At 35.4% G+C, this 27,042-nt stretch overlaps 1 protein-coding gene across 2 annotated transcripts; it reads right to left on the reverse strand.

The window, feature by feature from the left end:
- Nucleotides 1-489: 489 nt before the first annotated feature.
- Nucleotides 490-26,820, reverse strand: LOC110785370 (receptor-like protein 4). Of its 2 annotated transcripts, XR_002532602.2 has the most exons (10): nucleotides 26,497-26,678; nucleotides 25,352-26,410; nucleotides 24,687-24,837; nucleotides 24,512-24,583; nucleotides 22,227-22,295; nucleotides 8,180-8,251; nucleotides 6,107-6,184; nucleotides 4,419-4,624; nucleotides 909-1,270; nucleotides 490-813 (listed from the first exon to the last, which is right to left on the reverse strand). XR_002532602.2 is itself a non-coding variant. In XM_021989803.2 (9 exons), exons 1-9 carry the CDS (start codon nucleotides 26,561-26,563, stop codon nucleotides 1,164-1,166), a joined length of 1,881 nt encoding a protein of 626 aa, XP_021845495.1. In that variant the 5' UTR covers nucleotides 26,564-26,820; the 3' UTR covers nucleotides 490-1,163. The 2 variants fall into 2 exon arrangements, 1 of the variants encoding a protein (XP_021845495.1); XM_021989803.2 differs by having other exon boundaries at nucleotides 490-1,270; nucleotides 26,497-26,820.
- Nucleotides 26,821-27,042: the final 222 nt, after the last annotated feature.

Below are 27,042 nucleotides of genomic sequence, written 5' to 3' on the forward strand. Positions count from 1 at the left end.
AGTCATATGAAAAGATTTGTAGAAATTATCCCATAGATCCATTATTTTACAATTGAATCGAGCCGCTTCCACATAGGCTTGGAGACAGTAGGACAATGTGTGTTAGGGTCTATGTGATCAAGGACATTGAAGGGATGAGCATGACATCCAAATAATTCAACCCTATTCGAGTATTTAACCTTTTCTCGACCAGGAATTAAAGGAATAGCATTCTTGATATTATTCACAAAGAGAAGGGTAAATTCATTCGACAGAGGAGATGGTGGGATCTCAACATTATCCATGATGCTACATAAATAATTGCGACCGTACGTAGTACATCTTATACTATAATAACATCTTACATACACCAGTCTATATAATAGACATTTTGATCTCCACCATTTCTCAAAAGAATCCGAATACCAGTTCTCAGGCATATAACCTGGTCGGAAGGGTTCCAGTCTTTGTCCATACAACAACCGAGTGCAACTAAAGTTAAGAGAGCTCTTATGCTGTATGAATGAAGTATTAAAATGATGTGATAACACAATATATTCACAGTAAGCTTTCACCGACGAGAGCTGTTTAAAAGGAATTCAATTGCTTTGATACAGGTTTCCAGAGGCTATTTTGATCGCAAAACACTACTCCGTGCTTCATAAATTCCTCTCAGGCTTAATAAAGCAACCCAGGATCATAGTTGACCAAACGAATACAAGTTTTTATCTGATAGTAAATTAGTAACATGAAGAATATACAAAAAAACAAAAAAAAAACTGCAACCCTAGGAATTGGATCAATAATGATGACAAGTTGATTTGGGACCAGCAGCTGCAAGTTGAGTACGAAAATTTTAACCATTTCAGCAGTGGATGTCGATATCATACATACAACAAAATGCCCTCAAATCTGAGTAAAGTACTTACAGTTTTCAAAGGCATTTCACTTTTTTTGCCACCTCCATAGAATAAATACGATGCACTGTATTTCTCATGGAATAGGTTGTGCTGTGACCACATTTCGCTACAAATTGTTGGAAGATGCCGAACCTGTCAAAATCTTGATTATATTGAGCTCTCTTCAATAACATCTCAACAATTTCATAGGACCTTCTCCTATCAACTACTGGTTAGCTGGAAATAGTGTTGCAAAACTTTGTTCTTGCCCAAAGGTGTCTCGTGTTATTGAGGTTTCATTATTGGTATTAAACCTTTAGCATGCTGGCTTTCCATTTCAAGGACCATCAAAGACTTTTGTCGATGATAGCGGTTTCTCTTTGCAGCCATTGCTGTAACAGATGCACAAGATTGGAAGGTGTTAGCGAACAGCCAAAAGATATTAACAAAACCTCATTAGTTAAGAGAATTGCTTAGCCTTGGAATATAACCTGTCATTAAATTGTACTAATAATTCCATCTTGATAAATAGGAGAATTATGCTATCCTTTTTGCTATGGTTATTTTCAAAAGAGGCACTGTAAGAATTTTTAAAAGCTCCAGCAGATTGGGTATTATCATCTCATCCACCTTCATTACTGTTATTGGCTGCAAAAATATGATTATAGACTGCATTTTATTCATAGTACCTAAATACTAGTACCAGACTTGTGTTGTTACGATCACTAAATCATTGTCCACATTGCAACATAGTCTAGCATATATCTATTGTTCTGAATTTCCAGTAGTTCATCAAGGCTCTTCTCATTCATTCTTGGGGTGTTAAGACTCTTAGTCACTTGCACTAAAGATGTATATCTACTCAGGAAGGAGCTCCTTGAACGTGAAAATAGTGAACTGCAACTTCACCAAAACTTGAATGTGCGCGTGTGGGTGGGGTGGGGTGGGGTGGGGGGGGGGGGTGTGCTTATTCATTCTAGATACATAAAAATCTTAAGACCAGTGAGAGGAGAGGAGCTTCCTTTGTTCCAATTGAAAAGGAAACAGGTTATTCCAAACCTAAAATGCAAGGGTCACAAGCTGGTGAAAGTCACTGTATCAATATCAGCTAACACATTCCTATGGTCACTCACAACTTCTAACAGGGCCAGCAAGATTAGACCAACCAACGGATCATTTTGTTCAGATCAGGTCATTTGTGTTGATAGTTTGGCTTTGTTATATTGGAGTTTGGGTCTATATTACTACGGGATGGAAAAGGTATGGCCGTATGGCCGATTATGTCATGATGAGATGACAGTTGATTTGGGTCGATAAATTGGTCATCAAGTTTTTCAGGTTTTCGTCCAAATCAAGTATGCGCTTCTTTAAGTTGGTCGCTTCAAGGCTTTGTCCTCGCAAAGGGAAAGTTAAGTCTGTAACCACCAAATCAACACCTCATTCATCTCTCTCTGTCCTCATTCACATCATAAACACATCCTCCATATAATCTGAACCTACATTCTCCTCTTTATCAAATCTTCCATTACTAGTATCTCCTCAAAGCTTCAATCTTCCATCATTTCTTACCTGAAATCATCATCTCCCTAATCTTTCTTAAAGCAACTAATCCCACTTCACTTCTCTCAGTGTTTGATTGTACTGAATAGCGGGGAATTAGATTGTCAATGACAACTTTTAGTCTGGAGACTCTGCACATGTTTCTAACACCATTGTCAGTTTGTCACCAAAGCGCCAGAACCCACGAAGTTAGATTTTTTACCCCCTTTTCTTAATATTAAAGATGAGGGTATTAAATTAGGGAAAAATTTCTTAATAAAGTTTCTATGGAAGTTAGTTCACTGTATGCATCAAGTCGATGGTATTGGAGTACCGTTAGTGTAATGTAAGCAAAAATTGTGTACCAAGATTAAGATCGCAAGTACGAGGGTACTATCACAGGATCTAACTAAACCGTTCCTAAGAATGTAGCAAGTATGCACACATTTCAGGAAATTTTGAGATGAAGGTGTCAACCAGGCCACATATATAACCAATTGTTGCTTTTGTATTGATGTTCAATCTACAGGCTGCTAACAAAATGTACAAACTTCTAATTAAGACCGCATTTTGAGTATAAGACTACGGTTACACTTTATAATCCAAGTATAAGACTACGGTTATACTTTATAATAAGAAAGTTGCACTTTATTGTCAAATAATAATGCTTAGTTTTTTTATACAAATAGTTATACTTAGTTATCTTTTCTAATTAAAAAAAGGGGGGTTTTCTACATTATACCTTTGTGTTTCTTTGATTTCTATGTTGCACCATGCATTCGAAATCATCCACTCAGTGCCCCTATACTTGTAAAATATAATCAACCTTATCCTTGTTGTTAACCCGACATTACTTTTTATTTTAAACAAACCAAGATTTTTCTATTACTATTTATTTCGAACAACCCAAGATTTTTCTATATTCTAATCAACCTTATCTTTGTTTTTAATTCAATGTTAATGTAGAAAATTCTTGACTTTTTTTAAAAAAGCAACGGAACTTGTTAACATTAGATAGACGGCAGCCTGCAGGGATATAGTTGATTGACTTTTGCAACAAAAAGGATAAAGTGCGTAAAATTTAAAGCGCTTGGGAACAACGTAGAAATCAATAAAACACAGTGGTATAATGTAGAAAAAATGTGTTAATATAACATTCTCGATTTAATAGTTATAGTTTTGAGTTAATAGTTATGATTTTATGTTAATAGTTACAGGTTTCGTGTTAGTAGAAAACTTCATTCCTTTCACAATACATGCATCATTTTGACTTTTTACAAAATTCATTAACTCACTTTGACCATATTTATTACTAACAAGTAGAGACAAATTTTGTGTTTTTCAATTGTTATTGGATTAATCTCAATATATATTTTTAAAATATCAAATTTTTATTAATATGGAATTAAAGATATTGATGGTCAACGTTAGTATATAAATAACATAGAAAGTTAAAATGAAGCATCTATAAAGTATGATTTTTGTGTTAATAGTTATGGTTTTCTTGTTAATAGTTACGAGTATAAGACAGTCTTACACAAAATTTAATCAACACAATATACAGTAAAGTCCGAAACCGTGATAAGAACAAGGACAGTCTTATGGGCAGTGGGTAATTCACTAATTCATATGCAAGAGTTCATTTGAGATGCTAAAACATAGAGGCTCTCAGACAAGTTTTAATTTAAAATTCATCAAAGGATAACATTATTTTTTCATGACGTATATGAAGCACCAGAATAGGAACACGTCAACTAGATATTGTTATGATAGCTGGGAGGATGAGGAAAAGGCTATTGGCAGCCTGTAAGTAAGTGATGCATAAGATATATTCTTTTAGCAGAATACGGAAACTACAATGTGTAGGAAACCACCTCGATAACCAGATAGAAGCTAACAATCAATGCATTGTTTACATAAGCTCTTCAGCAAACAGAAATAAAACAATGAGAAACACAAGATATGAAAATGAGAAGAAATACAAGATAAAAATCAACTTACATATTAACTCATGTGGTAGACCAAAGTCATAATCATTCCTCTTTCTTCTTATACAGATGTATGTCACCAGCAGAAGCAGCATGACAATAACCATGCAAGAAAGTCCTATTGCGATTTTACCACCGCGGGACAATCGACCATTGCTCCAAAAAAGAGGACAATCTGGCAAAGAAGGTGTACCACACAGACCCTTGTTTGCAGAGAGACTAAAATAGAAGTTCAATGTTAGCGACTTAGCGTAGAAGTAGGGAGCAATAAAATTTTGAATTTCAGATGTTTATGCAGCATGTTTCATTGGAAAGTTCTACTTAGCATATGGGGAAACGCTAGCAACAAATTCTGAAACTTTAAGTACTACCAAGTACTACTTATAGTTAAGCATACCCAGGGCCGTCTATAAGGTAGGACCTCTAGCACAGGGCCCCAAAATTTTTGGGGGCCCAAAATAAATTAGAGGTGACTCACATAGGCCCTGTTCTTCTGAACTTTATTTGGCTAAACTGAACTGAACTGAACTTAATGGAGCTGAGCTGAGCTGAGCTGAACTGAATGGAGCTGAACTGAACTTAACTGAACTGAATGGAATGGAACTGAATGAATAGTAAACATCTGAAATAATTAATAATGTTAATATTTATAACAATACTCATAATAATAAAAAATAACTACAATAATCATAATTATTTATTAATAACAATAATTACATATAATATTAATATAATAATAGTAATATTTAAGTAATAATAACAATAATAATAATTATTATTATATATATATAAGTGTAAATGTCAATTTTAATTGCAATATCAAGAATAAAAATAGTTACAAAGAAAGATGAATCCGTTCTTTTGAACTGAACTGAATGAAGTTGAACTGAACTGAACTGAACTTAATGGAGTTGAACTGAACTGAACTTAATGGAGCTGAGCTGAGCTGAACTGAATGGAATTGCAAAAAAGTCCAAAAGAACAGGGCCATAGCCCAATTATTGGTTATATAGTAAATCGTGCAAATAGAAGATACTCAATTTGTTTGTGGATCAATGGTACAACCTTCTCTTAATTCATAGGTTGCGGGATTGACTCCCAATATGTTCTTTTTTTCTTTCTTTTTTGGTATTATTAATCATTTTATTAAGAAAAAGGCCTCCACATTAAAATAAAAAATAAAAAATAAAAAAGAACAGGGCCTCCAAATTCCTGGAGACGGCCCTGCATACCCATGCACCATAATGCTATTCCAGCACAGGTAAGAAAGAGATAGAGAAAGACAACTGACCACCTCAATAATGCATAAATATAAACCATGAATTCTCTCTAACTAACAAACTGGTCCATCTCACAGCAATGGAAGTGCTACTCTTTACGGGGTATTTTGCAGAGAGCAACTAAAATATGCATGCCAAGATAGTAGGCAGGACAAGCCAAATCAACAACCTGCAATATTGTTCAGAACAAGGAGACTACACGTAAAGTGGGAAGTCGGCCAAGCACACAAGTTATGAAGGACATCATCTTATCAAATTTAAAGCTCCCAAAGACCAAAATAATTTAATATTGGTTTCTTAAACTTGAACTAGTAAATTGCATCGAGTCTCGGACTCTCGGGTCAGTTATATCTTTTTGCAGCTTTTATGGAAAATGGAAGTAGAAACAATAATCATAGCATGAAAACATAACCAAACATACTCGATAGCTCCACCATGTACACCAACCGAGTAAATCTGTTCCGGCACTCGTCCTTCCAGTTTATTATCATTCAAGAGCCTGGCACATGTAAAAAATAAACAGTAGTCAAGATACTTGAGAAACGAATTTCCAATAACTACCACGGGCCCCTGTAAAGTTTCCTATCCACTCCCTAGTAAAGTTTCACTAGTCTAGCCCACACATAACTAGGCTTCAAAAAGTGTCTCCAAAATCTTTCTCAGCCAAAGCAATGCTTCTTGGACATAAACTTAAAAATTCTTAAGCAAAGCGTCGGAAGGTTTCATCAACAAAGTCAATATACCTCCACTTTAGCAGCTTTAAAAGTCCCTATTTAGTCCAGCGGCAATTTAGGGTCTTAATCATAGAATGTCTCAGCGTGTAGAGTTGTAGACTATATATGACTTGGTATTATCACGCCTGAACTAGAGAACTGTGCCAAAAACTGAAACCCAACTTAGAAAGTGTTTTACTTAAAGCCACTAGAATTTGTATCAAACTCAACACAGATCTCACAGCTTCATGTTACTTGCTGAACATTTTGCCAGTCATATGCTCTAGAGACAAATCCCTTGGATGATTGCTTGGACATGTTATACGTAATTTTAGAATGATGATAAGACATTAAATTTATGTCACATTTACTGTCTAATTGATATTCAAACTTTTTATAGATATTCAATTGCCTTCAATTAATCATCAAGTGTGTTGTTTGATTGAGAGATTGTATTGTAAATTTGTATTAGATAACATAATATCCGTTGTCATTGTTCAATTATCATTAACAATTTGAATGATAAGCAAAATTTTCTTTTGAAGACCAATATGCCAGTTAACTGATTGCCCAAGTTCCACGCATGATGAATATGAGATATTAAGGTAATCACAATATCACATAGACTGTGTGGTCCATAATAAACCGCCTTGGTATTAAAACACTGCTACAGACGTTATATATGTGTCTTTGGTGTATCTCTTAGATACGTGAGAGTACAGAGTCTTTGACTTAAGATTCTAATGGTTTCCTTCATTAGGAAGAGGAAGTTTTGGAGTTAAAAATGTGATATATTCATATACCTGCAGCATGCTATGAACTCTCCATCTCATTATGAGATGTTGTAGACAATTGACCCATCGATAAATAGGATAGAAAAATACATGGCTGTGCTCCAACAAAGTGACGTTTTCCTTTTGGTCATCTAGTGTAATTCTAATTTTCTATCAGAGTGGTCTTTAAGGAAACATTGAATAGAAGAATAGCAATGCATCAAGCACTAAGAATCTGTGATAAATCACTGATGACGAAAAGGGTTACTGCCTTCATATCACAGTAAACTAAAACTACATAATTTTAAACAATCAATTTCAAATGCTTATCCATGAAAAGATAGGGTATCATTGACCCATACCCTGATTATATGTAATGCATCAGATATAGGGGAAGGGGCACTTAGGTAATGAAAATAAGTTATTTATAATTAGCTTGAGGAGGAAGGCAGCTAGGGAGTTATATATAGATGAGATCAGTTAGAGAAGAGGCATGGAGAAAATTGTTGAGACTTTATTTTACTTTGTTATTTGTTATTTTCGGAGTGTTCTTGTAGCCCCAATTTGATGATTTAATCCATCGAATAACAATCAATTATCATTTACCCAATTTCTCACTTTTCCTTAATTTCTATTTTCTGATAATCCGCTCTATAACATTATACTTGTCCAAGTTACTCAATTCAAACCCTATCTACATGAAACCAAATAACTCAAAAATTGATATGGTGAACATTCAGATCTAAAACTGAACCGAATGACTCATTACCCGAACATGACATAAACGGCTGAACATAATTAACCTGGTCTGAAGCCATCCGGACAACAAATTTGAGACCTCCAAACAAAACTAAAAACACAAGATATAATGACACGATATGTAGGAAAATGAAAACAAATGAGCCAATACAGTGTAGGACAATTTCTAGTAACATTATAAAGGACATCGCCAAATAAGAAGCTGAAGACGTCAATACTTAATAGGACATAAGTGTACTTGGTACTTACACAAGACGCAGATTTCTCAATGAAGCAAGACTATCAGGAATAGCTCCTGTAAGCTCATTATTTGACAAATCCCTGCGCAAGAAAAATGAACAAACCAGAAATATATTAAAAGAGCTGCAATTATGTATCTTATCACCACAGATTTATCTTGAAATAAAAGTGCACCATCGATGCCACATTCGTTATGAAACAAAACCATAAATTATGATCCAACAATTCATTTGTTCTAGTACAGTGATGCAAGACAGTTTTTTAAATAGAAAAAAGAACGTTCATTTAAACCAGAAAGTGGGGGGGGGGGGGGCATACAGGAAATACACCAGAAAGGGAGACGTTTTGGAAAGCCGATGAGAAAGACAAGCTAAAATGCACCACTCAATCCCATCAAGAAACCAAAGAAGAACTAGAGCACAAATACTCTTACTTTGTATCATTCATCTTCAACAAACGCACCCACATTATGATCCTAAGATATCTAGTTAAGAAATCAAAATTCAAAACAGAGCACATAACGCATGTTAAATGCGCTACACAAATACGTATAAGCCGTATAACATTCTCTTTTTAATTTCCTGGCACCGAATGTTCTGCTTGGTTCACTGGATTCTGTAAGAAATAATTTATACTGATAAAAAATGACCCCCCCCCCCCTCCGCAGTCAAACTGTTCTTTTGAATATGACTACCTAGCAAGAATCAGAAGCTTTATTTATAAAAAGGTAAGCTTTTATTAAGACAGGTAAAACACAAGAAGATAGGAAGGGTGTTGAAATTATCGTTGGGAAATCCTTCTTTTTAAGGGAAAAGCCCTATCCAATGGTGGGGATGCTTTCCAACTAGTTTCGAGAGAATGGGCTTAGGTCTAGTCCAAAACTGTAACCCCGTGAAAACCTACCCTAAGGAAAAATAATGATATTCAAGGTCACACAAAAGCAAACCAACACAAAGCTTCATTACACACTTCTGAAAGAACCAAGCCACCGCAGGTCATTGGATAGCAGTTTCTTTGACATTAGACGATGCTGTTTACATAAAATATGCAATTGTGCAGCTTCAATGAAACATGCACTGTGTTGCTGGGAGTTTCACGTTTCATAGGTTCTTTCCTGTTTCTCAAAACCAAAAAGATACGCATGAAGAACATCAAAGCATACTCTCATTCTCAATATTCGGGGGGAGCAGTAGATTTAGCAATGACTTGCATAAGTTTTGGGGGAGCTCGATGGATACTTGAATAAGTTTTGGCTCGATGGATACTTGCATAAGTTTTGGTACCCATGGGAAGTTCTATTTCATAGAAAGTTAATTCCCTTGTTACTTTCAAAGGAAATAGGTACATGGGAATTTAAAATTGATGGGAATTGACATGGGAAGCATGACTCACCAAGGGGAGGGTTGATAAGCTACTTCCCATCTTCATAGAAATTTCAACTTCCCAAGGAAGTTCTAATTCCCCTATTACTCCCATTTCTTACAGGAAATACACCAGAAAGGGAGACGTTTTGAAAGACAAGCTAAAATGCACCACTCAATCCCATCAAGAAACCAAAGAAGAACTAGAGCACAAATACTCTTACTTTGTATCATTCATCTTCAACAAACGCACCCACATTATGATCCTAAGATATCTAGTTAAGAAATCAAAATTCAAAACAGAGCACATAACGCATGTTAAATGCGCTACACAAATACGTATAAGCCGTATAACATTCTCTTTTTAATTTCCTGGCACCGAATGTTCTGCTTGGTTCACTGGATTCTGTAAGAAATAATTTATACTGATAAAAAATGCCCCCCCCCCCCCCCCTCTCCGCAGTCAAACTGTTCATTTGAATATGACTACCTAGCCAGAATCAGAAGCTTTATTTATAAAAAGGTAAGCTTTTATTAAGACAGGTAAAACACAAGAAGATAGGAAGGGTGTTGAAATTATCGTTGGGAAATCCTTCTTTTTAAGGGAAAAGCCCTATCCAATGGTGGGGATGCTTTCCAACTAGTTTCAAGAGAATGGGCTTAGGTCTAGTCCAAAACTGTAACCCCGTGAAAACCTACCCTAAGGAAAAATAATGATATTCAAGGTCACACAAAAGCAAACCAACACAAAGCTTCATTACACACTTCTGAAAGAACCAAGCCACCGCAGGTCATTGGATAGCAGTTTCTTTGACACTAGACGATGCTGTTTACATAAAATATGCAATTGTGCAGCTTCAATGAAACATGCACGGTGTTGCTGGGAGTTTCACGTTTCATAGGTTCTTTCCTGTTTCTCAAAACCAAAAAGACACGCATGAAGAACATCAAAGCATACTCTCATTCTCAATATTCAAAGATTTAGCAATGACTTGCATAAGTTTTGGGGGGGGCTCGATGGATACTTGCATAAGTTTTGGCTCGATGGATACTTGCATAAGTTTTGGTACCCATGGGAAGTTCTATTTCATAGAAAGTTAATTCCCTTGTTACTTTCAAAGGAAATAGGTACATGGGAATTTAAAATTGATGGGAATTGACATGGGAAGCATGACTCACCAAGGGGAGGGTTGATAAGCTACTTCCCATCTTCATAGAAATTTCAACTTCCCAAGGAAGTTCTAATTCCCCTATTACTCCCATTTCTTACAGGAAATACACCAGAAAGGGAGACGTTTTGAAAGACAAGCTAAAATGCACCACTCAATCCCATCAAGAAACCAAAGAAGAACTAGAGCACAAATACTCTTACTTTGTATCATTCATCTTCAACAAACGCACCCACATTATGATCCTAAGATATCTAGTTAAGAAATCAAAATTCAAAACAGAGCACATAACGCATGTTAAATGCGCTACACAAATACGTATAAGCCGTATAACATTCTCTTTTTAATTTCCTGGCACCGAATGTTCTGCTTGGTTCACTGGATTCTGTAAGAAATAATTTATACTGATAAAAAATGACCCCCCCCCCCCCCTCTCCGCAGTCAAACTGTTCTTTTGAATATGACTACCTAGCCAGAATCAGAAGCTTTATTTATAAAAAGGTAAGCTTTTATTAAGACAGGTAAAACACAAGAAGATAGGAAGGGTGTTGAAATTATCGTTGGGAAATCCTTCTTTTTAAGGGAAAAGCCCTATCCAATGGTGGGGATGCTTTCCAACTAGTTTCAAGAGAATGGGCTTAGGTCTAGTCCAAAACTGTAACCCCGTGAAAACCTACCCTAAGGAAAAATAATGATATTCAAGGTCACACAAAAGCAAACCAACACAAAGCTTCATTACACACTTCTGAAAGAACCAAGCCACCGCAGGTCATTGGATAGCAGTTTCTTTGACACTAGACGATGCTGTTTACATAAAATATGCAATTGTGCAGCTTCAATGAAACATGCACTGTGTTGCTGGGAGTTTCACGTTTCATAGGTTCTTTCCTGTTTCTCAAAACCAAAAAGACACGCATGAAGAACATCAAAGCATACTCTCATTCTCAATATTCAAAGATTTAGCAATGACTTGCATAAGTTTTGGGGGGGGCTCGATGGATACTTGCATAAGTTTTGGGGGGGGCTCGATGGATACTTGCATAAGTTTTGGTACCCATGGGAAGTTCTATTTCATAGAAAGTTAATTCCCTTGTTACTTTCAAAGGAAATAGGTACTTAAGAATTTAAAATTGATGGGAATTGACATGGGAAGCATGACTCACCAAGGGGAGGGTTGATAGGCTACTTCCCATCTTCATAGAAATTTCAACTTCCCAAGGAAGTTCTAATTCCCCTATTACTCCCATTTCAAGCCAGCCAAACAAGTAGCTATATACTCTCTCCGTATTTTATTAAGTGATACACTTACCTTATTCGGTCGTATTTGTATTATGCTATTGATGTTGTTTTGGTTTATGAGGATAATAGGTGTTTTACCGTTTTGAACATATGATTGTCTAGCTAAGTTAGATGGATCGAAGAAGACATAAAAGAAGTGTTGATGCATTTTGTTTAAAGAGAGTTTGGTTTCGGCAGAGTGTATGAGAGTGAAATATATTCAGAACAAGGGAATCAAAGTAGTATTTTGATGCCAAATTGTAATCCATTTGGTTTTAGACGAGAAGTTTAACATCCCATGCGTTGTTCACTTGTTTGACTTTAAGGGAATTGTCTTTTTTCTTTTTATGACTTTTGAAATTTAAGGAATATATTGTGTATGACACAATTCTTTAAGCACGTTTGTCAATGCACGATTTCAGACATTAATATATTCAATTATGGATAAGAAAAAATTATAAAAAATTGATATTTAAAAAATATTCATTGAGACGAATCTAATAAGACCCTACATGATTATATTTTTTCTTACAAAAGGTCTTGTATACACAAGGTGTACAATAAATTTATTGTACACCAACATAACTTCTACCCACTTTTCTCTAACTTTAACCCAATTTTCTCTAACTTTTATATTATTAAAAAAGAAGTTGATAGATAAATATTTTAAAGGGTTAAATGATTAATTTTATGCATTATTAGTGATTTTGAAGATTTTATTTTTATTAAAATGAAAAATTTTATTACTAAAATATATACAACTTTTACATATATAAGGGTAACTTTTAAGCATTTTACGTTAACTTTAACTTCGGTGTACAATATTTATCATACACCCCTTGTAAATAAGAATTTGTGTTTTTCTTAAGTATAAATCACAAAAGAAAGTCAAATGAGCTTGTGAATAGTGTCAAAATCAAATCGTGCCATCTAATAAGAAACGGAGGAAGTATAACACAAGTACGTATATGATTTCTGAACATACAGACACATGTCTTGCTCACCTGCTTTTTGTTGTTCTTGCGCCATGCTTGGTACTCCCTCCGTCACGGAATACTCGCCCCGCTTTTTTATAAAGTCGTCTCGGAATACTTGTCTCGTTTTTATAAATGACATACTTTTCTAATTTTATACTGTTTCTCAATTACCTAAGGTCCACTTGTATTCCTAATATCTAAAATAACATTAAAAAAATCACCCCAGCCCCAACCACCCTCAAAAAAAGTTGACACATTTCACACTAACTATATTAAAAAAAATACCCACTATAAACTACCACCTAATTAAATAAAAAGTCAATTAAATTGTCCTAACCTATGTGTTGGTCAAAGCGGTGCGAGTATTCTGGGACGGAGGGAGTATATGCTTTTAATTAATTCACAGTTTGGTTTGATGATGTTTTTTTAGTTGGGGTGATAATGTGATTATTGTCTTTAGTTTTATATATTGTGGAGGAATTTGTGTTGGAAGTCCTACTGAAAGTGCAAAAAAAATGAGTGGAAAAAAGTAGACATGTGAAAAGTCCCACATGGGAAAAACACAAACTTCATTTATTGTTTATATTTGGGGATTTGAGGGAAATATTTGTTTAAGAAAGCATGAGAGTAGCATGGGTGGACACACAACACACACGCGCCGGTCGGGTCGGGCTCGGGCCTTGGCGAATGCGGTTCGCGGGCGTGGGATGGGTTTTGTGGTCCGGGTTATTCTTTTTGGTCAGAAGTGGTTCTTATTAATTCTAACGGTTGGGAGAATTAATCAACCCATTAAATATTGTAACTGCCGAATTACTCCACCCACTAATCGTGTAACCACCCACTACTTCAACTACTAGCCGTTTATGACTGTTACAGGCTTCTTATAAATAATTCCTCTTCCGTTTTCCATAAACACACAATTAACCCGAACTGTCTCTCAATTCTCTCTCTCAAACACTCTTCTGTTCTCCAATCGAGTCTTGTGAGTGCATACAAGTCTTGATGTCGTGTTAACCCTGGAGGACAACCGCAAGCGTTGCAGTACGGGGTAGCGCGGAATTGTCTTTTCGAGTAGTGGTTCGGCCACGGCGCGACAATCGTTCTAAATCGGTCACCTCGTTCATCACGATATTGAGATAAGTTCATTCTAATTATACTCCAATTACATTATTGTTGCAACATTATTCTTTTATGGTATTAAATCGCAACAATCTAAAAGACAATTTAATTGGTGTTGCGGTATATTTTTTTTTTATGATGTTGCTATCACGTTGCTATCTTGATTTTTGGGGTTTGTTATCTAGGTTGACTAATTAATTTATTGGATGGAGGGTGTGAGAATTGACCGACGATTCAGTGCAATGAAATTGTAACGTTTAATCATAAACTTCAAAATGTGGATCTGATACCCTCATTGAGTTCATGTGCAAGGAAGATATCGTCTATCAAATTAGCGTCAAAATTACGGGTTGAAGGCTGTTTTGGCAGGATCAAGTGCTAATAATATTCTGGAACAAGAAAAAGCTTTTCAAGATTCAGTCAAGCATGATAAAAATAATATAACTCTACAAATGATTATATTCCGCCACGTTAGTTATTGGAATTATTTTTTATTGTGCCGCTGGAATTAAGGAAACCAATTTCCACCTTTATTATTTAGTCTCTACCGACTATTTCTATTTCATGAAATTGGTGAAGTATAAGTACTATGTTCAGATTATGCGGTACTCGTCAATAATCTATTGGACAATTTTTTGATCAATGCATGGCTTTGATTATTGTTTTAGTTGTTGATCTTACGAGGTTGTGGTTTAATAATTTTACTTATAGTGAGGGATAATATTGTATCTCTATTGGTTTGTCAGCTTCTCTCGCCAATCGCAAAATAAGGAGATACTCCGTATCAGTCTGTTTGAATTGGCTATAGTAGGAATCTCGTTGTTGTTTAGTGTATTTTTTGTGTGTTGCAGTCACGTGTACTTTGTGAAATACGTTACAGCAGTTAGACTTGATTTACAATTTTTGATTTTATGTCTTGCGATCAAAATTGCAATAATGGATTTAATTAGAGTGGTTGTCCTCTACGAATTACCAAGTACCACCTTATTTGAGAAAGATTATTTATAGTACAAAGTACTTCGTCTTTCTTTGATGTTTTCTTACTGCCGTGTGATTCATACATTTAGAAGGAAACGTAGTTCCATCTATGGATGCACTAAGAGTTTTAATCCTTTTCCCTAAATGAGCTTAATGACAGGGTGCATTATTTGAGCTTAATGACAGGCTGAACTTTGTTGTTGGAGGTGAATTTGTTTTTACTTTTCCATAATTGTCCTAAGCTTTCATACTCATTCCATATGTTATTAATACATAGAGGATTTTTGTTCTGGAAGTTAGTTAAGATTGAAATAAATCACTACCTGCGTTACTTTTTGGATATTATTTTTGTTAATTGATTGTTCAATGCGGCCAGTAGACTCCAAGGTACAGGTGTGGGCTTTGTAGCTCCATGTTTGCGTAACTATGTTTGGTAGCGAGTCGCGGTTAATGCTTAATTGTTGTATTGCATGACTATGTTTGTTGCGGGTCTTCATTAGCAAAACCATCTATACGGCTGTTGATTGCGATTGTGCAACGATATGAGTTAATTAGGAGCTTGACAAGCATGAGTCAAAAACATTGGTCGAGGGTGAAGTCTGTAGGTACAACCGAAATCCAACAAATCGGACGATAAAAGGAGAGTTCTCAATTTTATTAATTGTCAAACTTTATCTTATTTACATATGTTATTTTATGTACCCACCCCGTAATCTCATGTTAGGTATTTTATTTAATACTTTAATGGGAATTGTGGGATGAAGTTAAAGTTAGAACACTAACGAGGAAAAAAAATCATGGTTCGAAATTGGTCACTAGTAAGATTGTGTAGGTGTGTCAGACTCACAGTTGATACGACTATTTCTCGTGTGATGCTAGCTAGCAATACTAATAAGGTTGCTCATATACTGCTTGGCGAACAGACGCAGTGATGGTAGTATATCCATCATGCACGTTAGTAGGTAAGTCTCTACTCACTTCATTATATATTTGTCAAATTATTATTTTACAAATATGTCTAACATGTGTCCCTTTTTATGCATAATATTTAATTTTGATGAGTTGTTATGCAATGTGGGGGGTGAGTGAGACTGGCTAATTAATAAGTTAGGTTGGCTTACTTTGGTAAATAACTAAGTATGTTGTGTAGGAAGACTCCTCTAAATGTTACATGGTACATTTGGTGAGTAGGCTTGTCATATAAATTATTTAAAGGGTCACTGCATGCAACAAAGTAGTGTCATGAGATGTTTCTTAAGACTATCCTCTTTCTTTGCTTATAATGTTTGGAATTTATTGCACGTGTGTAGTTTAACACGATTAGCTTTGAGTGTTCTAATATGCCTTGCATGTGGTAATCATACGTTGTTGGTTCACACACGTTTTATTTTTTTTTCCTGGGTGAGACTAAGGTTCTAATCTCTTAAGCCAAGATGAAGGTACAACGTCGATGAGATTAATTAATATGATACTTGGTGGCCCGGTAAGGCTAATGAGTTTGTACAGGTACATTTAATCTGATTCTCACATTATGTGAAATGTTTAGTAATCGTCAAATGCTTAGTATATAGCCTTATTGTGGTTCTAACATACTATATTGTTGATAGCCTTTGAGAAAGTACTCTCAAAATAATATGATAATGTACTTGTAAGTATAATATGGTGATAATTTAATCTTGACTTTATGTTGTTTTGCAGTAAACAATGGTTGCTGGTACAATCATAAACCACTAGTGAGTTTAATTTTCATTATGTGGTAGTGTAACGTTTTGAGAAAATACAAAGCAGAAGTACGTTGCACTATGCACTATGAAGTTGGGTTCATAGTATCGAATCTTATATGTCAAGAGACCATGGTTTGTTAATTAGTTAAGTCATTATTTGGACTTGAGCAAGATCCTAAACAATGACATGATAGGTTTGACAAGACTATGATTGGTAATGGGTTTCATGTCGATAGAGGTGACTCTTGTGTTTAGTCTAAACATGATTCTCTTGGTTATGTGATTATTTATCTTTATGTGGATGATATGCTATTTTAGTTACTCACTTGGATCGAGTAAATGAGACAAAAATTTCTTTGCTTTGAACTTTTAAATGAAAGACGTGGATGAGGCAGATATGATTTTGGGAGAAAAATTCATAAGGATCTCAAATGTAATTTTTTCTTAGTCATCTCACCATGTTGAAAATCTTCTTTAAACGCTTCACTCATTTCATGTCGATCAAGTTAGGACTCCTTTTGATACAAACATCGACTTAAAGATAATTAATAAGGGTGATCTAGTTTGTCAATTTGAATATGCTAAGATTGTTGGTAGTTTTATGGTTTGCATGAACTACACTACGCTTGATATTATTTATTTTGTGAGTGGGTTGAACAGGTACACTCATAGCCCAAGTAATGATTATTGGGATACTATAGGTGATTGCTTCTGTACCATATGAGTACTATGGATTGGAGTTTGCACTACTCCAAATTTCCAGGAGTGTTGGAGGGATTATGTGGTGCCTATTTGGTATCTGACAATTATAAAGCTCACCCGAGTAGTGGTTATGTTTTCACCCTAGGGGGTGGAGCTGTATCTTGGAAATATTGCAAGCAATCTTATACTGACTGCTATGACTAATATAGAATATGAATTTATTGCTATTGAATTGGCAGGTTGTGAGGCAAAATGGTTGGGAAATGTGCTTGCAGATATCCATTGTGGGGGAAGCTAGCTCCTTCAGTTGTAATTGTTGTTGCAATCAACCGTGCCTACATTGGAAAGAGAGACACAACGTTTGAGGCATAAGAGCATCTCTAATGGTAAGCTAATTTCTAAATTAGCTTATCATGCCACATAATATTTCAAGCTATTTTTCTTTCTATCTAGTTAGTACCCTAGTGGTTAGCTACTATCTTGATATTTAATGTAGTCATATTTGTCAATCAATATTTAAATTTAATTTAATTTAGAATTATTTCATTGGACAAGTTTTTTCAAGCAAATTAGCTTATTTAAGCTAATTTGCTTGGCAAGCTAATTTATTATTCCAACTCCAATTGTCAAGCTAGTAGCTTGGAATTTCTAAAAATTGCAAGCAAGTCCCTAGCTACAACCATTGGAGATGCTCTAAGGCAATCAAATAATTGTTGTCAAATAGAGTGATATCACTAGACTATGAAAAGTCTGATATGAATGAAAGTTGATCCGTAAACGAAAGACCTATAATGAAACTAGTTTTGAAAATCGTAAGGGATGGGCTTGAGGTCCATTGGATGAATTGTAAAGTAATAAACTCCTACTCTCAAAGAGTTCAAAGGACAACATTATGATACAATTCGGAAGCACAAAAATTTATTTTTTGTCCATCCCTAGATGTTTGTTATGTGCTTGCTACAATTGGAAAGAGGTTGAGCATACGGCTCTTAATGAACCCATATCCATACTTTTGGTGGTGTGATGTAGCTCACACTTGATGGGACTCACCTACTTAGGTGTGGAAGTGAGGCCGCTTCATGAGAATTGCATGGGCTATTCTCTAGAGCACCTATGAGCATCCAGGTTATGGACGTATGGCCAGTATAATGCGTCACTCTTTATTGGCGGAGATCAAAATATCGTACATGTTCAATTGTGTGCTTTGAGTATCGGGTTTCTAACCTCCTATTAAGTTCAAAACAAAAGTCACTTGGTAGGAAAGAGATCCTAGCTTGAATGTCACTAAGTGTTAATTCAAGACGCAAGACATTGACACTTATTCAATTGTTTGTTTTGCCCAGAAATTCAATTCCTTCATTTCTTTCTTTTTTCTTCTCATCTTCGGACCTGTGGGGGATTGTTGGAAGTCCTAGTGAAAGTGCAAAAGAAAATGAGTAGAAAAAAGTGGGAATGTGAAAAGTCCCACATGGGAAAAACACCAACTTCATTTATTGTTTATATTTGGGGACCTGAGGGAAACAATTGTTTAAGAAAGCATGAGAGTAGCATGGGTGGACACACAACACACACGCGTCGGTCGGGTCGGGCTCGGGCCTTGGCGAATGCGGTTCGCGGGCGTGGGATGGGTTTTGTGGTCTGGATTATTCTTTTTGGTCAGAAGTGGTTCTTATTAATTCTAACGGTTAGGAGAATTAATCAACCCATCAAATATTGTAACTGCCGAATTACTCCACCCATTAATCGTGTAACCACCCACTATTTCCACTACTAGCCGTTTATGACTAGCCGTTCATGACTGTTACAGGCTTCTTATAAATAATTCCTCTTCCGTTTTCCATAAACACACAATTAACCCGAAATTGTCTCTCAATATTCTCTCTCAAACACTCTTCTGTTTTGGGCAAATATTCTGATCTCCAATCGAGTCTTGTGAGTGCACACAAGTCTTGATGTCGTGAATATTTACCAAAATGCGCAATCAAGAACAAAAGAAATATCAACAACAAAAAGTGAAATAAAAAGAAAGACAAATAAAACAAAAAAAAGGTGATAAGGAGATACTTACGCAAATGCTATTATGCTAGATTGTTAGCGTTGAGTTGTGAACTAATGAGAAAATTTAAAGATAGTTGATATTTTAATGAAAGGTTGTTTGCCAAATGTGCTGCCAAGTTTTTAAAACAAAAAATAAAACAAGCCTGCCAAATTTCTGTTTTCTTGGGTGCAAAAATTTTTCCAGGAGCTTGGCAAACAACCCTTAGAGTGCGTTCTATTCACCTGATTTTCACTTATTTTTTCTAAACTTATCTTACCTGAACTTATTAGAACTTATTTTAGTTATAAATTGTACTTTTGAAACCCACAACCTTGTTCTAACGTGGATGGGCATTCAGAATCAGTTCAATAATTTTGAAGGAATAATCAGATGGGCTAGAAGGGACGAGAGAGGGAATCAGTTAAGAAGAGGTGTCGGGCTTACTGGGATCAAGTAGCAACTTATCATATTTGACATGCTAGGAATGATTCCTTAGGAAATCATAAGTTAGATAAATTAGACATACTTGTAAAGAATAATAAAATTTATGTAAAGAACATAATACATAGTTTGATGAGCCAGAAAATCAGTGTTAGGGATAGAGAATGGTTTGAGTCATTATATCTATTACATTATACTAAAACAGAAACCAGGAATGACACATGTCATTTCCTAATGCAAAGTTTTCCCGCCAAAAAACATTTCCTAAAAAACATATCTACTTTATTTACTACTCCCTCCGTCTCCTTTTGTTCTTTACGTATTCCATTTCGGGTGTCTCATTTTGTTCTTTACATTTCCTTTTATATTATCATATAATACATTAATATTCTATCAAAATTTGTGCCCAAATATTATTTTAACCAATTAAATCCATTGGACATTAAATATTTCTCATTTTCCCAATGTCATATTTTTGATAAAAGTGAAAACATTATAAATAAACGTAATTTTTCTTGTTTAACTAAAAACGTAGAGGAATCTCAATGCATATTAAATAAACGTTAAATCGCGTGAACAACATCAAACGTAAAGAACAAAAAGAGACGGAGGGAATATTTTATTTTCTCTCCTTTTGTATAAACTGCTATGTGTGGAAAAAATATAAGGTTATAGAATATTATAGTATTAGACGATTTTGGTAATATTTTAGACAATCGACATATCAAATATAGGAAATATATTCATTCAATATTTTGGTAACATATTAAGCATATCAAATATTTTGGTCAAATTAGCATATTCAACAGATAAAAAAATATAAAATATATAATACGTATTAGGGAGAAAGTTTCATATTAGGTGATTAAATGAGTATGTTCAAGATTTATTAATTACGCATTAGCTTTAAAGGATAAATATTTCAGTTAAATATTTTACAAAAAGGGTGGTCAAATAATAATTTTCGAATATCCGTGCACGCACCGGACCTAATCTAGCTGTAAATAAAGTTTCGTTTGGTTGTACAGGCATTGTTGTCTGTATAGTTTTTTGTGGCCATTCCTAGGAGAAATGGAAGCACATTTTTGAACTAGGTTGTAAATTTGGTTTGGTTTTTAATATATCAGCTATACTTAACAAAACAACATAATAAACCAGCAAATGAAACCATCTTTGATTCAGTTGAAGTTAATTTCAAGTCCGAGAAATCAAGGTACTTTAGTTAAGTAGCTTTCCACCAAAGAATAGAAAATTCTTATACTCCACAAAATGTTCCTTTCATGAGCATCATTTGTAACTTAAAATATTTCCTACATATAGACTGCAGTCCTCTTTCACTACAGTGACTTATGATAAACGTCTTTTAGTTAGAGCCTCTCTACTAGTCTTAATTATTTACAGGTTTAGGCTATAGAAATTGCATGGTTCTTCATTGGCCAAAACCCGAAGAAGATTTCATGTAAATTGAAGATACAAAAAAAAACAACTACACAATAAAACTAAAGATACAAATACAATAAAGTTAATTGGTCTTGAAAATTTAACACTGTTGACAAAGAGTTCCTAAAAACATATATATGTCACGTAGTAGTGTAGTACCCTCCCCTTTATGCCACGTCATCCATTCACCAAGTGTTATGTCATGTCATGGGCAACAGAAAGTCAACAAAATAAGGTTCGAACACCTACCTCGAGTGTGGAGAATAACATTCATTACCATCTTAGCCAACCACCAGTTTATCTCTCCATACTAATTTACAAATAAAGTCCAAAAGAACTGAGTTTTTATGTGACCTTTTATTCACTATGGACTATTTTGGAATAGTAAAAATTAAAGCATTATGAAAGCCATAAAAAGACATACTGTCATAAGTTTCATAAACATTGCCCTGCATACATCTAATTTGGTGTATATTAATTAAAAGCACTTAGTTCAACTAGAAAAAACAATTAAAAGATATTGTAGGATGATCTAATTGGAAAATTATTTGGCATGGTAAATGGCGTAGAGTGCTTGTGTTGTTTATGAACTTAATGAATATTTTTCACCTTGTGGGCTACATGTATATTGGTCAAACATTGAGCTCAAAAAGAATCCAGGATTTTAACTATTCAAAGGACCAGGACATTGCTCAGCCAAACACTAGTTGAACTGAATACCAAATTCAAGAGCTTTTAAAAAAGTCCAAAATGCTTTGTAATCGAAGGCAACAAATGCTTAAAAATAAATGACATGTTGCAAATAGCAAAGAAAAATAGTTATACTTACAGCTTTACAAGAGATTGCTGACCAAGGCCTTCTGGCAAAGAGCCCGTCAAGGAATTAGAACTCAAATTCCTGTCATAGGAACGAGTGAACAACAAGAAGTCAAATTAAGAAGGTTAATGTACTAGGACCTTTAATAATAAAAATACCATTATGAGAGAAGTAGAGAAGAAAATCCTCATCCACATGCATAGTCAGGCTAAACGATAACAGTAAGGCTATCAGGCTATGTGCCTATGTTATCTTCACCAAATAAGGTCCGGTCTGAATCTGGATCTGGTTTAGCCAAATCTCTTAATCTGACTGAACTTTGACTGTATTTTTATGCTACTTTCTAAGAAAACAATTGTCATGAGTTTGTGTAAAATTTGATTCAATGTACTTTTTCCAAATATTTAAATTTTAATAATTTTTACTCATACGCAATCGTAGTATGGTAATGATCCAGTCTGGTTTGTATCAATCTGATCAGGTTTGAATTTGACTGATATTATTAGGTATAAATAATAAGTAACCTAATAATACTCCCTCCGTTCTTGAATGTTAGTCCTCTTTCCGTATTGGGTTGTTTTTTATATTAGTCCCTTTTGTCATCTTTCCTTATTTGTCCGACATTTATTCTCATTATACCCTCATAAACATCTAGATAACCCACTTGTTTACTCCCAAGTAAACTTTTATCCCGATTAAACCCCTTATTTATTTCTTTTCTCATACCCACATGGGTTAGATTCAAGAGATAACTGACAAGTGTACTTATATTGGATTGTCCAAAAGGGACTAACATTCAAGAACGTAGTCTAATCATAAATATTTCAAAACATCATCAAATATCAATTTAGTCAAGGCTTCAAATTTTCCGGAGAAAAAAAGTATAGGTTGAAATGTCGAAGAACTGTCTATTCCCTAACAACTCTCTAGAAACCAATTATTATAGCATGGACCCGAGACCATGACACACATCTTAGTTTCAGATGAACATGCAGTTCAAAGATTATGAGCATATTTTATTTTATTTTATTTTTTATATTTGCACGTTCTCCATGATACTTATTTTTTTATCATACATGTAATATGTAGAAATGTAGAGCACATAAGAGTACTTTATAGTACATATTCAAGTGATTTTTAGCATACCTATCATGTTTAAAGAATGCCATATTTCCATTAAATCCCACCAACAAAAAATAAAAAAACTCCAATATGTAATGGTTTTTGGTCTTGGTTACAAATACGAGCAAAATTTCCTCTGCTTCTAAAAGTTCTAATATAGTAATATATGCAACAGTTTGGCTTTGCAATATCCACATACTAGGTCTGCCTTCAAATTTTAACTAATACTCGTATATAAGAAAACAAATATTATTATGTAAAATATTGTTGGATTAGTCTCAATATATATTTTCAAAATATCAACTTTTTATGATTTTCACTAATATAAAATTAGAGATATTGGTGGTTAAAGTTAGGCATTGGCAAAAGTGAAAGTCAAATTGTTGCATGTATTTAGAAATGAAATAAGTACAACCCTTATTATATAAAATATACTCCCCCGGTCTGGATATTTACATAGAAACACTTTGACCGAATGTACATTTATAACCCTATCGTGAAAGTCCTAGGTCAACTTAGAGAGAGAGATTCCGAAATCATGGTGTTCTTAGAAATTTAGGAGGAAAAACTGCCATATAGAACTCAACTAGTGTTACTACGTTTCAGACATGTAAAATAAGTCACCTAACTTCAATTTTAGATTTTTGGGTCATTTGCAAGTCCAATGATATCGAAAAATGCAAGATAGTGATTTGTAATATGGATTTTTTTGTTTAGGAGATCAACCCACATGTCCAGAAGCTCAATAACTCCTTGAATCTTGATGATATGAAAAAATTCTACCTACAAATACAAAAATTAATCTACATTTCTCTACCTTAATTAATAAAAATATACTAGCCTTAAACATGCAAAATAGCTTGAAATTTACATTTGTTGCTACTACTTTGTGTGTTTCTTTTGAGTCCATACTTAATGTACCGAACAAATGAAAGTACTTTATCCAACAGGTGAACCCAAAACAAGATGTGTTTTTCACTCTGAATAAACCATGTTTCTTGGGTTAAATAATCAAGTGAGCCTGTTTTTCAGTCTCTTCAAAAGCTAGCACTTTCAACTTGTGAAAACTTTTGACAGTGCACCAAAGAGATCTACAGTCACTTAAACCTAAGTTGACATGCATCAGTTACATCCTGTACATGCAAAGTGCAAAAGACAACGTAACAGAAACTTACAAGATGGCCAAGTTCGTTAAGAGACTGATCCGGTCGCTAATAAATCCTTTCAAACCCTGGCTCCCTAGGTCACTGCATAGACCAATAGATGATATCAAAAATAGTCTACTGCCAATATCTGAAAATGATGTTTAATAACAAGGGATACAAAGTCACAAGCAAAGGAAAAAAGTACATTTGAGAAATAACGAGGGCACTCCCATCTTTGTTAGTACGACAAATAACTCCTTCCCATGCATCCCAAGTAGTAGGGGCACAGGGATCGCCATTCCAACCCATTCTACCTGGAATTTGAAGCGAGTCCTTCAATGCCCTCATCGCCACAACTGCGACAACATTCTCATATCAGGATAACGCACAGCACCCTAACAATAACTTAGGCAACTGCCGATCATATAAATTTGTCCACATTTCTATCAGCAAGATACAACACAAGGTACTGAGCTAGTGACCTACAGAAAGCAAAGAGCTGCAATAGCCACTACATATATGAACAACGAATTTATAGAACCAAATCAAGAAAAAGTGAAAGTGAATCTCCTACAGCACAATCATGACAGAAAATGACTTGTCACCAGATTAACTCATCAATGAACTACGTTAGAACCACAAAAGAATAACCTCTTATAGCAAAGACGAAGTTTCCTGTTACATTAGGAAATGTCGAAGAGGCAAATTGGATGGAAAACTTAACCAGTTGCAATGCCAAGCCTAATCATCTCCTAGACATCAGACAATGCCAAGGATCATAAAATTAAGAAACTTGCAATGCAATTACTAATTACTAATATTAACAAAATTGAAACACCCCAAACAAACCTCAGTTATAACCCAATATACCTTGATCAGGAACAGTAGCAAGATCATTAGGCACAATGGCATAAGTTTCCAACCCACTAAGAATAGGCTCTCCAACAACAGGAACCAACTTCAGATTCAAAGACGTACTACTCAAATTCTTAGCAACATAATGCCAATTGTAAGCCTTAAACCCTCCAACCGCCTTAAAAACATCAATACGATTCACTGACACCCCATTCACTAGCACATCAAACACCCTTTGCCCACCCTTAGTAACTGTAGAACTGATCTCCGCAAAATGAAACCACAACAAATAATCAACCTTAGCGTCTACATTCAGTTCATACTCCAATACTCCATTCCCCACTACAGTAACCGCAGTCTGATATAGCTTCATAGGGAAATAATTCGGCTTCTGATTCGTCCCGCCAACTGCCCTAGTGGTCGAAATCACCTTCACCCCGGTGGTGTTTTTAGACCGGAATTCGACATCCGACTGCCACAACCGCCACATGATATCGTTGTCGTTGCTTATCCCCGGCCCCCACTTGTGATGCCCGCAGCTCAACCTTCCATAATTAACCAAAACAGTGTCATTCCCCAAATTGGAAGCGTCATACGACGCCGGATCAATCTCGATAACTTCTAGGGTTCCGATAATGGGAGGATCAGTTGCAATTGAGTAAAAACAAACATCTGCCTCGCCGTCGGAAACGAAGGCGATAAGATCAGAGTAAAATCCATCGGAGGAGGAGACAGATTCCGTCCAAGGCGAATGGTAACTAAAGACGACAGTTCCCTCAACGGAGACCTCAAAGCTGGGGGTATGTTTTTTACCATCGTAATTATCGTAAGTAGTGAAAGTACGAAAGAGATAACGGCCGCCGTGAACAGCAGTAGGGAGGATGTAGCAGTTCTTAGGACCGGTGGTAGTCGGAGGAAAGAAGCGAAGAGTCTTCTCCTGTTGAAGAGAGAATTGAAGTGGTTCGGAAACAACAGAAGTTGCACCGCCGGTGAAGTAGCGGTCAGAAAGCCAGGTAGTCTTGAAGTGGTCGGTGAAGGTGGTAGAGCCGCCGCAGTCAATGTGATAAGAAATATCTGCAAGAAGAAGAGCATAAACAAATTGGTTAGTGAAGAAGTAATCAATGGCGGAAACAGAGAGATGGTAGTTGAGTGCTGCTTACTGAAGGGGGTGGAGAGAGAAAGAGGAGGAAGAAAGAGGAGGAAGAAAGAGAGAATGAGGGGAGACATGATTTGGTGATGATGAGATTTAGTGTTAGGACAGTAATAAGGAAGGAGATAGAAAGTAGGAGGAGGCGAGATTAGCGGGAGAAAGGAGGGAAGCACGATTGAGAAGTAGTTGACTGCTTACTTTACGCGGACAGTCATAGTAGTCAGTGAAGAATTACAGTGTTGGTTGTTGTTGCTGACTTCATTCGCCATTGTGCCTTTTCATTTTCAACGCTCATGTCCCACCGCCCAATGCCCACCGCCACTGATCCCGGCTCCTCCTCTTAGTGTCCGTGGCTTTGATGATAGTTTGTGGGTTTAAGGATAAACAAAAATTTAGGATTCCTTATATAAATAAAAAATTGTATTTCGACTGTTAATCATTTTCTAGTAAAAAAACACTTTATAAACAAAAGAGTAAAATTGTGGGAGTTTTTCGAGTCTTACTAACGAGGTGATATGTGGTCCACAGCTTGCCCCAATCGGACACGTCACCTACA

The sequence above is a fragment of the Spinacia oleracea genome, chromosome 3, assembly GCF_020520425.1.
Source record: "Spinacia oleracea cultivar Varoflay chromosome 3, BTI_SOV_V1, whole genome shotgun sequence".
NCBI lineage: Eukaryota > Viridiplantae > Streptophyta > Magnoliopsida > Caryophyllales > Amaranthaceae > Spinacia > Spinacia oleracea.